Source organism: Neopsephotus bourkii, unplaced genomic scaffold (assembly GCF_033783945.1).
Source record: "Neopsephotus bourkii isolate Nb327-2 ecotype Australia unplaced genomic scaffold, CSIRO-AGI_Nbou_v1 NB_1600, whole genome shotgun sequence".
Lineage (NCBI taxonomy): Eukaryota > Metazoa > Chordata > Aves > Psittaciformes > Psittacidae > Neopsephotus > Neopsephotus bourkii.
This window is the reverse complement of record NW_026902076.1, coordinates 58,366-75,179: the sequence shown is the minus strand read 5'-3', so window position 1 is coordinate 75,179 and position 16,814 is coordinate 58,366. Positions and strand designations below refer to the sequence as shown.

General features: G+C 42.7%; 1 protein-coding gene across 1 annotated transcript in view; it reads left to right on the top strand.

The window, feature by feature from the left end:
• Window positions 1-16,814, top strand: part of ELP3 (elongator acetyltransferase complex subunit 3) — a 72,660-nt gene that overhangs the window by 17,997 nt on the left and 37,849 nt on the right. Inside the window, exon 8 of the mRNA XM_061372165.1 lies at window positions 13,465-13,626. Coding sequence (XP_061228149.1) covers window positions 13,465-13,626 — 162 coding nt within the window. The remainder of the gene's footprint in view (window positions 1-13,464; window positions 13,627-16,814) is intronic.

Genomic DNA, 16,814 nt, shown 5'->3' with positions numbered 1-16,814 from the left:
TTTGCTGCTTCACTGCTGTGCGTGTGTAATTTGGCAAGCATAACAAGTTCTCCAGTGACCTGTGCTGACATGTTAATGTGAGGATGGGATCTGAGTGGTGAGCTGGGATTGGTAACTGGAGGTGGAATTTTATACATGGCTTGGTCACCTGTATGAATATGAACCTGGCCTGACAACGACATGGTTCTAGTTCAAATTGTGCTAGTGATCCACAGTTAATGTCTCGTAGAGATGGCGTGGTGTGTACTAAATAAGTTTTCTGGGTTAATTTCCTTCCTGACACAGAAAGTATTACACCGATGCCTGTATTACAGCAGCACGCCTTAGGTGCTTTTGTATTCTGATTTTCCAAGTGGGCAGAAGATCACGTGTTAGCGATTGCTTTGAGCTCCGTTAGGATGCAAAGGATCTCCGACTGATACTCCCATGCCCTGGAGAGCTAATGCAGGACCTGCACTATGTATTTTCCTTCTTCCAGCAGAGATTGTTTTCCAGCCCAAATTGAAATGGGCTGGTAAAAGAGTGAGATGTGGTTTATAGTTCCCTCAGCTGTGCTGTGCTTGCCTCATTGATATTGTAAACTGAGATCCATTGCCTTTCAACAGTGCTAAATTAATTTGAAAGAAAAGTCATTTTCTAGTAACACTGTGGGTGCAGTAAGCATGGAAAAAAGAAGGCAGGTTTAATTTTCATACTCCTATGGAAGGATGTCAAGAAGTGGTTTTCCTGGGACTGTTTTGTGAATGCTGTACTAAGCAGAGGCTGTTTGCTTTTGAAATACATCTTTCTGCAATGTGTTGCAGCTGATATGCTCTGGGACTTGGTGCCTCCTCATGGCCCATCAGTTTGTGAAGTCAAGTACTCAAAAGCTGAAAACTGGCAGAGCTGGGAGTGTTTTTGCAGCCTGAATTGGGTCACCCTCTGGGCTTGGATTATGCGATTACCTGGTTTTCTCTTTCTTGCAAAACCTTTGCTTTGTTTGCCTCCAGAGATCTTAGAATCCTAGAATCCTAGGTTGGAGGGGACCTCAGGGATCATCTGCTCCAACCTCTCCTGGCAAAGTATGACTCAGGCAAGGCATGACCCAAAGCATAACCCTGTCCAGCCAGAGCTTAAAAGTGTCCAATGCCAGGGAGTCACCACTTCCCCAGGGGAGATTATTCCAACAGCTGGTTGTTCTCATTGTGAAAAATTTTCCTTGTGTGCAGCTGGAATCTCCCCAGGAATAACTTGTGCCCATTACCGTTGTCTTTTCCACGTGACTCCTTCTAAAAAGTGTGTCTCTATCTTCTGTGTAGCCGCTCTTTAAATACTGGAACATGCTAACAGCTCTGAGGTGAGATGTGGGATAAGACAGCTCAATTCCAGTATTTCTATGTGAACTGAGTGCCTGATGTCCCCTTTCAGCCAGCTAAGATGTAGCCAGCAGAGCGTAGAGCAGGATCCACCTTCTGCTGAAGCAGGCACCCGTGCTTGGTTTTTGTCTCTGGGCTCTGTTGCCTGGGCACTGCTGACTGCCAGCTCAATGTGGGTGTTTGTGTCCATCAGCTGGATCCCATGCCAAGATTCTTGGCCCCATTGCAGGCTTGGGCAAGAGGATATGTTTCCTTCTTCATCTCTGACTTCTGACTCCTTGAGCTCCTGCTGGTTTTTGATGCAGCGTAGCTTTTTGCAACATACTCCTATTTCTTTCAGTGTTGGTTCTTGGTCCTATTCTGCTTTTCAGGTCTTTGCTTTTTCCCACCTCTAAGAAGACACAAATGGTTGCTCGCCTTTGGTTGCACTCTTTTTTTGTTTCCTCTCTGGTGTATTTGTCTCTTTGTAAGCCAGGTTTTGCCATTTGCAGGGGGTTGTGGCCATGATAGGAAATGTTTGACTTTACTCCTTAGAAGGATCTTGCTCCTCGGGACCAGCACCTCTTCACTGGAATTGAGAGGGGTGTGTGTGCCTAGAGACGATACAGCTTTAAGCTACTGAAGCAGCTGAAAACTGAAAGTTTTCCAAAGCGATGAGCTCAGTCACCATTAGAAGTTGAGTAGCTGTTGGCACCTTAGTTGGAGCTATGATGGACAGTGAATGGAGCCAGGGAAATGGCACCACCATTTCTTGCAGTCTGCTGCAGCAAGTCTCTGCCTGAACGTGTGGTTTTATGAGCATGGAGAAAACAAGTGTATGGGTTTGTAGCCATTTGAGGAGATCATACTGCAGCTTTTTAGCAACGGAGTTGCTTTGCAAGAGAACAAGATTAGATAAACCATAGCTTTTCGCTGGCAGTTTTGGCTGATGACTGCTTTTTATTAGCTCTGTTTATAATTTTATTGATACAATTTCTTTGTTTCCTCAAAGCAACAATCAAGTTGTTTTTTCCTTCATCAAGCTAAATGTTTATATTGGAGTGTTGGATGGGGGCGAGATGAATTCTGTTTAATAGGGAGATGCAGAAACTGCAAAGCAAGATCTTTGCTGGACACTGTCTTTATGCTACAATAGCTTTTTGGAGATAGAGTTGTCAGAACTCTATGCAGCACCACAGTGGCAGAAGTGGTTATTTTCCTCAATAACAGCAAGAAATGGTTGTTGCGAAGAATATGCAGCTGTCCCTAGGCCACAGCGAGGCAATATGAGAACTGAAATTAGGACCAGACTTTTACAAAAATACATGAAAGTCTCACCTAGTGCTGTCTGTCTCATCAGCTGTAGGAGGAAAAACTTGGACTTCAGTTTAGATTTAATACAAAAGACTGTTGTGTCATTTGTTTCATAATTGTAGATAAAAGGATTTTTTCTCTCGATTCCCTTTTCAATGTGCATCTATAACTACATATTGACTACTGCATGGTAAACTGTCTGTATAATTAGGACCTAATCGTTGATCATTATTGATTTGCCAACAGACATTTAAATTGTTCTTTCACGTTTCCCTGAACTACATTGCACAGCAAAGATAGGAGAAATCAAGGCAAATCTTGGGCATCTCCTCAAGCAAGTTTTATAACAGTCTTTGTTTTGCTGTATATAGCAAGCTGACAAGCTGCTTGTGCTTCGGCATCACTGTGGTAACATGGTTTGTTGTTCATGGGATGTGTTACTTTGCTTCCCTACACTTGGATAAAAAGAGAGAGGGATGTAGAGTAAAACCTGTCCTGTGGGAATAGCTGATATTGATTGCCTGGTAGAGGTGGAATTTAACTAAAGGTCAGATAATTGTACTGGAATTGTCTGGCTGGAATAATTGTACTGGAATTATCTGTACTGGAATAAGGGACAGTGAAATGGGGCTAGGAGCTACTTGGTTTTAGATTTTATATTGCTTGGCAAAAAGATACCAGAAAGGCAAAATTGGCCAAAATGAAATATTAACCAAAGGCAGCCTAAAGCCTTCTGCTTTTCTCCCCTTGAAAGACTGTGTGGGTGAAGGCCACTGTGATGCACAGAATCGATGTTTAAAGCAAAGAGTAGCACTCTGTATTTAGTGTTTATCCTGGAATATTGGCCAGAAATCCCCAAACTGTTACTGAGAAATACATTTAATGGTTTCTAAAACTTCATAGCTTAAAGCGTCTCCAATTTTCTCTCATTCTGCTGAGCTTTTTTTTTTTTCCAAGCTTTTATTTTGCCATAAACTGACCATAAACTGACAAATGGGTTTGAAAATAGTACTGTTTGAGATTGATGACCCTCATGCAGGGGCTTTTTCCCCACTTCAGAAATGACTTATGTTGTTTTGGTAGCCTGGAAGAGCATGTAATTCCTTGTAAACTATTTTTTTCCCCTTAAATAGGAGAGGGGCTGCTATTTGGCACAGGAAGTCTTACCCCCTTCTGCAGCAAGCCCAGAGCTTCATAGCATCTTCAAGCTTCTGGCCATCTGAATCATGGAATCGTGAAATGGTTTGGGTTGAAGGGACCTTAAAGCTCATCTAGTTTCAGCCCCCCTGGGTTGTATAATGAAGGGAATAGAGAGCAACTTGAGAAATAGTGTTTTGCTGCCATGTAATTCAGCAGTGCCTTCACACTATGTTCAGTTCTTCTTTTTAAAAGGAAGGGGAAGAGGGAGAAGGGAAATGATACCGTGCAATGGGGAAAAAATATCTCAAAGTGGTATGATAGAGATCTGTGAAATCCTGAGTGGCATGGAGAAGACAAAGGATAAACATTGATTCAGTCATGGAATCAAAGAATTCCAGATTGGAAGGGACCTCAAGGATCATCTCATCCAATCTCTCCTGGCCAAGCATGACCTATACTAAGTGGCCCAGCATTCTGTCTAGCTGAATCTTAATAGTGAACAATGTTTAGGAGTCCACTGTTTCCCTGGGGAGATGATTCCAATGGCTGATTGTTCTCATTGTGATAAATTTTCCTCTGGTGTCCCCAGGGGTAACTTGTGCCCATCACCCCTGGTAAAAAGGGAGTCTCTGTCATATTTGTACCCACCCTTTAGATGCTGGAACATGGGGGTAAGATCTCCACTGAACCTTGTTGTCTCCAGGCTGAACAACCTCAGCTTTTCCTCACACGGCTGCCCAGTGCTTGGATCATCTTTGTGGCGCTTCTCTGGACCCTCTCCAGCCCATCCACCTCTTTTTTGTATGACAAGGACCAAAACTGCACACAGTATTCCCAGTGTGGCCTGACAAGTGCTGAGTGGGACAATGACATCTTTATCTCTGAAGGCAGTTAAGGGACTCTGCTCTCCCTGTTCCTCGGGACAAGGAAGCTGGTAGCTTGTGGTGCTGCTTCTGTTCTGGGAGAAATGTGAAGGCTTTGGTCTCCAAGACTGTAATTTGGCTCTGCCAATGGGACAGGTTTGAGAAAGGCAGAGAGTTAACATAAGGGAGGAGGAGATGAGCACTTGTCTATATTAGTCTTATCTTAGTATTCCCCCCCCTTCCCCTCCCTTTAGCTTTAACAGAGGTAGGTAAAATAGCAACTTGGCTCCTGCTAGAGCCGTGCATATCCGATTTTTCTGGTTTGAAATCTTTCACTCTAGGATATGCTTACTCATCCTGGTGTTTTCAGTTTGCCAATAATTTGTTGCTGAAAAAATATTATGTTGCTATTGCCTTGAACTTGAGGGATGGGAGCTTAGAAAATAAGCCTGCGGTGTTAGACGGTCCTGTCAGGGTTTTCTGTTCAGTGTCCTGTTTTTGCCTCTTGAGCTAAGACAGGAGCTAAGGCAGTGATTCTGGATTCTGGCTTCTGGAATGATTGTGCATTTATGATCCCAGCATGGTGAGAGCAGAGCAGCTCTTGTGCACAGCTCTGTCCTGGCTGTTGTGAATGGCAGGGTCCCTCCAGCAAAGCTACAGCCTCCTTGCCCAGAGGTCCTCAACATGGCACTGCTCTATGAAAGCTGTGAATGATATGAAAATAAACCAAACAACCCTCCCACCCTCTCCCCTCTATAGCCAACATCATTATCTCCTTGTTGTTACAGCCAGGCATTTAATTAGCCCATGCAAAGAGCCCTGCTCTGTTTAGGCCTGAAGTGTGTTAGCATAGCTGTGCTGCTTCTGCTCATGCTGTGCTTTTTCTTGGGAGGATTTTCAGATGTTGGATCCATTCACTGTGGTTACAATTTGGTAAACAAGTTAAGAAAGAGAGAAAACTGGTAAGTTGTTGGGGTTTTGCTTCTGAATGGATGTGATTTTGAACACAGATCCGACCCTGGGTTTTGAAGACCAAGTGACACAGCAGGAGGGAGTGTAATTACATATGACTTATCTGTTAAGGGCATTTCAGAAGAACAGTTATTATATTTTTTTCACTTGTCTTTAGCAGGTATAAATACTGTTACTTTATCAAAATTAGAAAATTATGTTTTAGTCAATAAATGACCTAATTTTAGGTAACTAAGTTGTTCAGTATTTGAAAACTGAACCTTGGGAAACTGATGGTGCTAAGAAACCAAAGCAGTCTGTTGTACTCCTGATAGCAGTGATAAAGAAAACACTGAAATGTTGTAATAAAAAGGGAGCAGTAAAAACCCAAATCACCGGTATTTGATCATTCAGTAATACCTGCTCTGGGCAGTCATCAAACATGCAACTTTTGAAATCTGTTGAATGAGTTAAGATGCCACCTGTTTGGTTTACTGGCAGGAAATTGTAGATAGTAAATTAATTATTGCTAACTGTGTTTTGAAGATTAGCATATGATAAAGCAGAGCTATGAGATCAAGAAGTAGAAGGTCATTTAAGTAGTAGGTGATCCTTGTGTATTATATTGGTAGTTTCCTCTTTTCAGAAAGCAATAGTGTTAGGTTTTGTGTTCATTCCATGTGTATAGATGTCATTATCTGTCTTGAGCACGTGTAGTTGTGTCACACCTAGGACCATGCTTCTTGGAGTCAAGGGCACAGGAAGGTTGTGTTTTCAACCTTCTTCAACCTAGACTTGTTTGAGATGCTGGATGTTCACAATCTGAGGGTAGATGGGCAGCAGTACCTTCACCTTCCCAGCTCAGTTGTGACCTCTTGTTGCAATGTGTATGAATACTGAGCACCACATTTTGTGGAAATTGCTGCTGTCAGGTAATCGTAGAATCATAGAATAGTTAGGGTTGGAAAGGACCTTAAGATCATCAAGTTCCAACCCCCCTGCCATGGGCAGGGGCACCTCGCTCTAAACCGTATCACCCAAGGCATCGTCCAACCTGGCCTTGAACACTGCCAGGGGTGGAGCATTCACAACCTCTCTGGACAACCTATTTCAGTGCCTCACCACCCTAACAGGAAAGAATTTCCTCCTTACATCCAATCTAAACTTCCCCTGTTTAAGTTTTAACCCATTACCCCTTGTCCTACCACTACAGTCCCTAATGAAGAGTTCCTCCCCAGCACCCCTATAGGCCCCCTTCAGATACTGGAAGGCTGCTATGAGGTCTCCACGCAGCCTTCTCTTCTCCAGGCTGAACAGCCCCAACTTTCTCAGCCTGTCTTCATATGGGAGGTGCTCCAGTCCCCTGATCATTCTCGTGGCCCTCCTCTGGACTTGTTCCAACAGATCCATGTCCTTTTTATGTTGAGGACACCAGAACTGTACCCAATACTCCAGGTGAGGTCTCGCGAGAGCAGAATAAAGGGGCAGATCACCTCCTTTGACTTGCTGGTCACGCTCCTTTTGATGCAGCCCAGGATATGGTTGGCTTTCTGGGCTGCAAACACACACTGCTGGCTCATGTTCATTTTCTCATTGACCAGCACCCCCAAGTCCTTCTCCTCAGGGCTGCCCTGAATCTCTTCTTTGCCCAGCCTGCAGCTGTGCCTGGGATTGCTCCAACCCAGGTGTAGGACCTTGCACTTGGCATGGTTAAACTTCATGAGGTTGGCATCAGCCCACCTCACAAGCGTGTCAAGGTCCCTCTGGATGGCATTCCTTCCCTCCAGCGTATCAACCGAACCACACAGCTTGTTGTCATCGGCAAACTAAGATTAATAATCCATTAACAGCAATGGTGATCAAGTAATGTGAACATCTTCAGAATTTATTCCAACTTTGCCTTTTCAGAAGGTTTTCTTTGGCTTTTGAAGTAGTGCTGGAATGCTCTGCAGGCACATATTTGGGGACTTTTGGGTTGGATGAGTTGTTCTAGATCCTTCCCTTCTTTTCACATAAACAGGTACAGCTAAACACTTCCTGCTCTTAGTGTTTCATAGAATCACAGAATGGTTTGGGATGGAAGGGACCTTAAAGCTCATCTATTTCCAACTCCCTGCCACAGGCAGGGACACCTTCCACTAGACCAGGTTGCTTCAAGCCCTGTCCAACCTGGCCTTGAACACTGCCAGGGATGGGGCAGCCACAGCTTCTCTGGGCACCCTGTGCCGGGGCCTCACCACCCTCACGGGGTACAACTTCTTCCTTATATCTAAGCTAAATCTCTCCTCTTTCAGTTTAAAGCCATCCCCCCTTGTCCTGTCCCTACAGGCCCTTGCCAAAAGCCCCTCTCCAGCTTTCTTGTCAGTCCTTTAGGCACTGGAAGCTGCTCTAATGTCTCTGGAGACTTCTCCAGGCTGAGCAAGCACAGCTCTCTCGGCTTGTCTCCATATGAGAGGTGGTTCTCTTTCTTGCTGCCTTTGAGCTTCTTGTGCTTTAACCTTTTCCTGCTTCTTGCGCCTTTTTCTGCTCTTTTTCTTCTCCCTTTACTTCCCCTTTATGTACTCTGCTAGCCTGAAACATGTAAAATGGATAAATGGTTTAAAGGCATGTGATTAATGTGCTGTATGCACACTGTGTTAACTTCCCGGCTTTATTCTTACAGTTTATCTTTTCTAAGCTTGCTGGGAGGAGGCAAGTCTTTTGGTGGTGTCTGGCGTCGTGCCACTCTGATCCCAACCTTGGAGTTTAGGAAGTGATGTGGTATGGATTGTAAATAATTGAGTCTTTGATGTTCAGGTCTCTTAGTGGATGAGACTTTTTGTCTGTAGACCAGGTTTAATCAAGAGCAAGCAGAGGCTTTGTTGAATGAGTTGTTTCATGCCAGAACTGTGCTGTCTGTTTTTTCTGTGAGAAAGCATTTGAAACTCTGCATTAAACTGCTGTGTCTGGTGGAGAGGTAGGTGCTTTTTTGATCTAAACCCCCAGAACTTAAATAAGAGGCAGATTCTCAGAAGGTCTCCTTAATGTACCAGCTTTCTCTAAAATTCAGTCAAAAATTTTGTAATGATTAAAATTAATAGACTCTCTGACTTCCTATTTCAGGCAATTTGTAATCACGCTGAAAAGAACTGACTTAGAATAGTAATATCTGAGCAAATCTTAAGGTTTCTCTGTACCTAATTTCTTTCATTTGTATGGCTTAACCATGGCTTTATTTGCATAATTCATCTCTGTGGTCAGTCTGTTATTAAAATTGCCCCACTGCCATCTTATGCTGTACGCTTGGCTTGATTTGTGATTGTTCTTTTGATTATATGGGGTTCCTCAGCACTGTTGTATTGCAAATAACGAGTAAGACTCCTTCCAGGGAAGGAGGAGAAACACTGTAAGATACTTGTTGCTGCCTGAGAAGATAAAATCCATTTTCCCTTTCTGGTTCCAGCAGAAATGCACTTCATAAATATTAATGCAAAAATGAACTCGGAAATTGGGTGCACTTGTATATATAGGGCCATCGTGGGTGTAGTTTCCAACTTGGGTTCATGTAATTCCTCAGAGCTTGCTCTCTTTTGCTTTTTTTGGTAGTATTTCTGCTTGTCTTGGTCATAACCAAGGTCGTCTTGTGTCAGACACTCTTGTGTCTGGGTATCCTGAAATCACTTTCTGCAGAGCTCTAGGTATCTGCTTTTCAGGCTGTCTGCCTAGTTGGATGGAAACTGTTCCCTCTTCATATCTGCCTTGGCTAGCATGCCATTGCTGCAGGATATGTGCCTAGATATTTGTTGTTTTTAAAGATTAAGTGAAGGCAGATCCATCATGTCCATTATCATGATACATCATTGTGTCCTGTTAGTGAGCTTGCAGGGTTGTTTGGGGTTTTTTGAGAAATTAAGTGTAAATATGTATAAACTTCTGCGAGAAAATTGACCTGGTGCAGTGAGGTATTCTGACATTAAAAAAGAGACTAGAACAATGTGTCACCCATTTCATTGGTTTCCAAACCAGACATAGCAGAAAATTATTGTCATTGACCTGAATGGTTTCTAATAGGGTTCTGTTGGGTTTTGCCTCTGGGCCTACTGTTTAATGCTTGTGTAGTGATTTCTAAGGGTTGGCAAGAGATACAAATATTGGAGGTGGGCATATAAGGGATAAACCTGTATTCCATAGTAATTTCTATATGAGCAGGCTGTGTATTTTGTTACGGGAAAATGTAAAGCTGTTTTTCTAGGAATGGTGCAGGATTCTATTCTGAGAACCAGCGAAATATCCAGAAAACATTTATGAGTTAAGTTGCATTGTCATGAGCTAACTGTATGATTCAGCAGCCAAATTACGCTTGACTGTATAAATAGTGGAAAATTGGGTAGGAATAGGCAAATCATATTCCATCTGGATATAGTACTGGTGTGTCTGCAAAGTTCTTTGGCTGTTTTTGGTATCAAAGGCAACAAAAATATGCTTGAAAATGGAGATGGTGCTAAGAAAAAGTATGAAAGTGATGAAGCATTAAAATATATGCACATAGTGAACAATATGCAAAACTCCTTGAGCCTAGTCTGACACCCTGATGCCTGCTAGAATGGCAACATGGTGGAACACAACGTAATTTAGGAGATTTCTGGAGTGCATTATGGTGCTATTTGGAAATAGTTGGTTCATCCAGTGCCTAGGAGAGGCGCTTTCCTGGGTCTGCAGCTCTCAAAGAGCAAGCTGGGGAGAGGTGTGGTCTTAGCTGCAATGACTCTGAGATGTCAGAGCTCAAGATCCCAAGGGATGCAAGCAGCAGAATAAAGACCTCGGAATTCAGGACAACAGAACCTTTCCAGGATCCCATGGGAGGATGCCTTGAAGGGTGAATAAACTCAGGTGAGCTTAGGTGATCTTCCAGGACAACCTCCTCAAATTGCAGAGACAGTGCATCCTGGCATGCAGGAATCCAGGCAAGTGCAACAGGTCACCAGCTTTGCTTAACAGCATAATGGGGACATCCTGATGGAGCTCAAACAGGGAAAAAGGACTGTGTGCGGAAGATGAAAGGAGATTTGGGATACCCAGAAGGAATACAGGCAAGCAGAGGGCACATCAGGAAAGTTTAGCTTAGCTGCACTTGAAACTCCAAGGGATTATAGGGCAACAAGAACTTCCACAGATACGTTGTCAGCAGAGAGATAAAATGTGGGTCTCCTGCTGGGTGAGGTAGACAGCTGATGAAGCACACAGGGAAAGGCTGTTTCTTTGCCTTGGTCTTTATTTGGGTGATCTGCTCTTTCTAGGTAGTGATTTGGGGTGATAGGTAGTGCCCATGGCAAGAGGATTATGTTGGATCAGAAGACAACAGTACTACTGCCCTGCCAGTGTAAAGGTCTCAAATACTTCATGCCTCTTTAAAAAAAAAAAAAAAGGCAAAATATTTCACTGCTCCTGTGTATCACCACTGGTTCTCCCTGCTTTAACTCAGTATATTGGATTAAATTTATAGGATCATAGAATCACAGAATGGTTTGGGTTGGAAGGAATCTTAAACCTTATCTAGTTTCAACCCTCTGCCGTGGTTCCCACCCCTAGACCAGGTTGTTCAAAGCCCTGTCCAACCTGGCCTTGAACGCTTCCAGGGATGGGGCAGCCACAGCTTCTCTGGGCACCCTTTGCCAGGGCCTCACCGCCCTCACAGGGAAGAACTTCTGCCTAAGATCTCATCTCAGTCTCCCCTCTGTCAGGTTAAAGCCATTCCCCCTTGTCCTGTCCTTGTCAAAAACCACTCTCCAGCTTTCTTATTTGTTTTACTTTATTTGTTTGGAGTTCATCTTGGTCTTGCTTTTGCAGTTGCTTTAACCACGCTTCTCTTTACAGCGTACAGTTGGATAAGACAGTTTTACCATCCATTACACTGTACTGAAATCTGTCGATTCCTGTTGTAGATGTTACAGTTTAGGGTCTGTTGGTATTCATTATATTCAGCTTTTTACATCTTGTCAATTAATTTGGGGATATAATTATTAGAAGTAGATGATCTTAAGGTCCTTTCCAACTCTAACTATTCTATGATTCTATGATTTTTGTCTCCTCGGTATTTCTAGCCTGATTACAGGTGCTCAGAATGAGCATGGATCCTATAGCATGATGGGAGAGTTATCTGGTGACTTCCTCCTTCCCCCATTCTTCCTTTAGCTAAATTTTCTCTCTTCAGTTCTTGCTGGTCACGTCTCTAAAAGTGGGCGTTTTTCAGTCTGATGTTAATGAATCACACGTTGGCAGTGTTTTCCCTGACGTGATAAACGATTGCTCTGTTTGCTGCCTGATTAGTGAGCCACAAACTCTGAAATGTTTGGGTTTTGTTGGGTTAGGTTTGTTTGAAGATGCTTATTTTGGCACCCATTGCAATCTATCCCCCAGATATCTTGGTCTTTATGTATCTTAGGCTTTAACAGTTTGAAGGGAGTTAATATTTTTGCTATCCAGTATGAGCCCACTGGGGTTTTTTTGCTTTTGGGGAGCAGGTGTGAGGCGGGATGTTGGGTTTTTTTTTTGTCAAATTGGACCTCCATCATGCTCTAAGGTAGGCTCTGGAGCTTTATTTTGATTCAGAAGTTTCCAGCTATCTGGAGCCAGAAATCAGATGATGAATCCAGATAGAACACTTAATAAAGAGCTGAAGTTAGTCATCCTTGTGATTCTGGTGGATGATATACTTTCAGGTATCAGCATAATATCTCTCTCTTACTCAAGGTGTCCTCTTTTCAACAACATTTAGTACAGAGTTCTTCATCATTTGGGACTATTAAAAGAGACCGATATTAATCTCAAACAATGGCTGTTAATCCTACCCGCATCCCAGTTTGGGAATTAGCCAGATTATCTCTGCAGTTTCAAATGGTTTCAAAGGAAGAACTTTCCTTCTTCCAGCTGTAAATCATTTCTGGGTGCTGCAGTTCACTGTTATACAACCACCATATTCTTCAGGAAAGATGGTCAAGTGAAATGATTCCTGTATGGAAAGGAATACTGTCCTTGCTGAGGGTGTTGGAAATTATGTTGATTGATGGTTTCTTTCCTGAACTTTGGTGCGAGGCTGCTTTGGATTCCTTTTTTCTTTTGTTTTACTCTCCCGTAGGTCAGTAACGTGCCATTTGTCATCAGTAGTGGATTTTTCTACTAGCTGGAACAATTAGTCTTTGTTTGACGTCCTGTGATGAATGGGAGAGGAGGGGGAGAAAGGGTAACAATGAATTTTGTTTCAGCATTAGACTTCAATGAAGTTGTGCTGCTTGCTCACAAAGGGAAGTGGTTTGTGGATTTTTTCATGGACATGTACATTTTCTTGTGAGAATGTAGCTGAATCCCAATCCCTGTAGTTTATCTGTACATTATGGGAATGAAGTGAAAATCTACTGAGCATTCCAGCCTCTCCCTAACATGAGGTCCTGTATTATCGTTGGTGTCTGAATGGGAGCAAGTGCTCAGACGGCCTTTGGTTTGTCCCCAAAACTGAGCACGGTTCTCATTGCCTGCTCTGACTTTCCCTGCTACCCAGGCTTTGTTTCCAGACAGTGAGTACTAAAGGCTCAGTCTGGTCTGGGATTGTCTTCCTAACAAAGACAGTTTAAAAAAAGCCCTTCAAGCCCAGTTGTTTTTCATACAAAGCAAACCCCAGATTTTACTAGCACGTATTTGTGTATTGTTTCATCCATGCATTGCTGTGAGGTTGAGGGCGCCCTGGCTGCTGGGATATTTGAGGGTTTTAACTTGGATTTTAATTCTGATAGTGACATGGAAACTCTCACCTGGAAGATACTGGAAACACATTTGAGGTTACCTTTGCCAACTTCACAATTTCAACAGAGGATGTGTTTTTTTTGCAGGTATTCAGAACGAAGCCTGACAAAATGTATTGGGATAACGATAGAGACCAGACCAGATTACTGCCTGAAGCGGCATTTAAGTGACATGTTATCCTACGGCTGCACACGGCTGGAGATTGGAGTGCAGAGCGTGTATGAGGATGTGGCCAGGGACACCAACAGGTGAGGAGAAGGCTTCAGTGCAAAGCTGAGCGTGGCTGCTCACTGTATGCTTTCTGGAATACTCTTGAGTAGCGTGTCTTGAGCTGTTTGATTCAACATGCATTTAACACTGAATGTTGAAACACTTGGCTCATTTCCTTGTTTGTATGGCCATGTCTGTTAAGAAAAAGGAGTAAACCAGAATGGCTTCATGTATGTGTTCTTGATACTGTGTAGACCATGGCTTGAGAAATTGAGTTATTTGTGATGTTTTATTTTAAACCTGTATTCTTTTCCTGTATTTACACCTCCTTTTCTTTTGTTGCTTCATAAGTAATTACAGTTTTATGAAGTAGAATGTATGCTCAGAGAGAGCTCATAGTTCTTGTCCTACATAATTCATAATCTATAGGCTTGAGAAGATACAGCACAGTATAATCTATTGGAGGTGCTGAACCAGCAAGTAGCATGTCCTCTGCACCACATACAATTTTCCGCTGAGTATTGGAGAGGGGAGATGACACTGGCAAGTACAGAGGGTGAGATGTAGCCAGAAACAACTCGTGTGATAGATTAACCACAGTCATTCTAGGCATACAGTATCTCTAGGGATTGTAAAATATATTTGCAAGAGGCCTGTGATTTATTCCCTGTCATCTGGGACCTGTGGCCAAAAGAACAGTTGTCCTGTGTAGGAGAGCATGCAGTATATTGTTCATCCCACCCCTTACAGGCAAGTAAGCCAATTTCTTTCCTTTTTTTTTTTTTTTTTTATTGCAAGTCTGATAGTTCTGTTGAGATTTTTGAAAGAAGTGATTTTTCTCTTGTTTTTTTTTTTCACTCCTGACACTCATTCAACTTGCCTTTGTTCTTACTCTATATTCCAGTCACATACCGTGGATGTTTAATAACCGTAATCATACATAATGACAGAGAGATTAAGGTTCAATAAGTGAAGCATATTTTTGTTAATGCCCATGCACTGGAAGTGCAGGGTGTCACTACTATGAAATGGTCAGTCTCTAGGTCTCAGTAGACAGGAAGAGCCATTTGTTGAATAGTCCAAGAGTTAAAAGCTAATATTTATAGGTGGTGCTTTCCTCCTCTAGATGTCAGAGCTTTCCAAAGGAAAAGAATATAGCTAGATCTCACTCTTAGGCTAGATGTATATTTACTGTTAATTCTGACACAGATTGTAAATTTAGCAATTAGTTTCAGCTCTTAAAATCTTCTTTCCACCTTAGATCTTTTAAGCTGTTCTATCCTGAGGTGGAACTTTAAAACCTCGCTTAGCTACCACTTCAGTCATCTTCGGTTTTCCTTCAGTGTTGTGTGTAACATCAGATCTGGTACCATAAATCATTCACAGCTGTATGTCAGTTTTGACTTGTACAGCTTTCCTGCTGATGAAGAAGAAGAATGAAGACTGGATATTAGAGAAAAATTCTTCACTGTAAGGGTGATCAGGCATTGGAACAGGCTTCCCAGGGAAGTGGTGGAATCACCGTCCCTGGAAGTGTGCACAAACTGGATAGATGAGGTCCTCAGTGACTTGGGTTAGTGGTGGTCTTAGCAGTCCTGGGGTAGTCTGATTTGATGATAGTAAAGGTTTTTTCCTTCCTGGTTGATTCTATGTATTACTTGCTTGACTTCACTCAGAAGTAATGCTGTATAGAATTACAATTTTAAAGGCAGTTTTCAAAGCTGCTTGTAGAATTCCTAAACGGCTTTGCTGCAGGCTGTCTCAGAGCAGGGAAAGTGGAGGCTGCTGACTTAAACACCTTCCTGCAACTTTTCAGAACAAAAAAATAGAATATACGTTCAGAGAAGGGTGATTCAAGTTTCTCTTTCTCTTGAAACGACCTCATTTTGCTTCTGTTTTGTGGGAGATGTGTTTTGACTTCAAACTTTTAATATTTTGCTTGTAGCAAAATGTCAGATTACAACCAATTAGGCTAACTGTTTGGAAATTACTTTCTATTATGTTCCATAAGTCATTAGTGAGGTTTTTGAGTGCTTTTGGTGGCTGTGAGGCAGAAAAATATTCAAGAACAGATCTAGGCATCAAATAATCAAGTTATTGATGCAGCTCAAATTCCACTTGTAATAAGAAAATAATTTTTATTTATGAAGCAAGTCTCCATTTACTCCCCTCAGGCTACTCAAGGTCTTGAGTAATACTGTCCTTGAACAGTGTCAGAAAAACACCGTAATACTTCTGAGGAAAAAACCCAAAACTGTAGTCATAAAACTGTATGTAGGGATTTAATGGAGGCAGAATCTGACAATAGAGAGGAAGGCAGAGGTCCTTAAAACAAGGGAAGTGCCTGCTTGGTTGGATTCACATCAGGTCTCAGGTGTGCCTTCATTCAGATGCTCTGATGGCATTAATTTTTCATCCAAAGAGCTATGAAGGAGAAGAAGAGTCACCTGCTGAGCTAATCTGTTGGCAAGGAATTCCAAAAGATGGGGTGAACTGGTATGAAAGTGTGATGGCAAGAAATTGGGGATATGAGAGAGAAGGTAGGAGATGTTGAGGGAATAAAAATGTCCAGAAATATCAGCCAGTAGTGGATGAGCCCTTCCAGCTGGGGAGGAGCAAAACTGAGGACTTTATGGAAGGAAGACTGGCCACATGTGGTGAGGACCTACTAGTAGCTATTTGAAGTGAAAGTGATTGCCAGGGGGGTGGAAGGATAGAGGAGCTTGCTTGAGGCTAACGAGTTCTGTGAGATTCAGCCTTTGTTCCTGCCATCATTTGGGCTCCCAGACTCTCTGAGCTCCTGCTTCTTGCTCTAAGCCTGAAGTTAGCTTGGTTTGATGTTAGTGGAGAACAATGTGAAATCCTTCAGTCCTAATCCAGTCTGTGTTTCAGAGATTTGGCACTTTTAAGAAGTTGAAAAGAGTGTGTGTTTCTCTAAAAGTAGGATTTGAGACTCTGGCAAGCATGTTGCCAGCTGATTCTCTAGCTAGCTGGTTTTACTTAGTCCCCATCCTTTTCCTCTTCTGTTGCTTCTGTTTCTGGTTATGCTTCATTTTGGCCAGGTTGAATGGGGCTTTGAGCAATCTGGTGTAGTGGAAGGTGTCCCTGTCCATGGCAGGGGGATTGGAACTGGATGATCTTTAAGATCCTTTCCAACCCAGCCCAACCCATTCTATGATTTTGATTATGCACAGTCTTCAGTGCAGTGTGTCCTAGCATGTGCTGT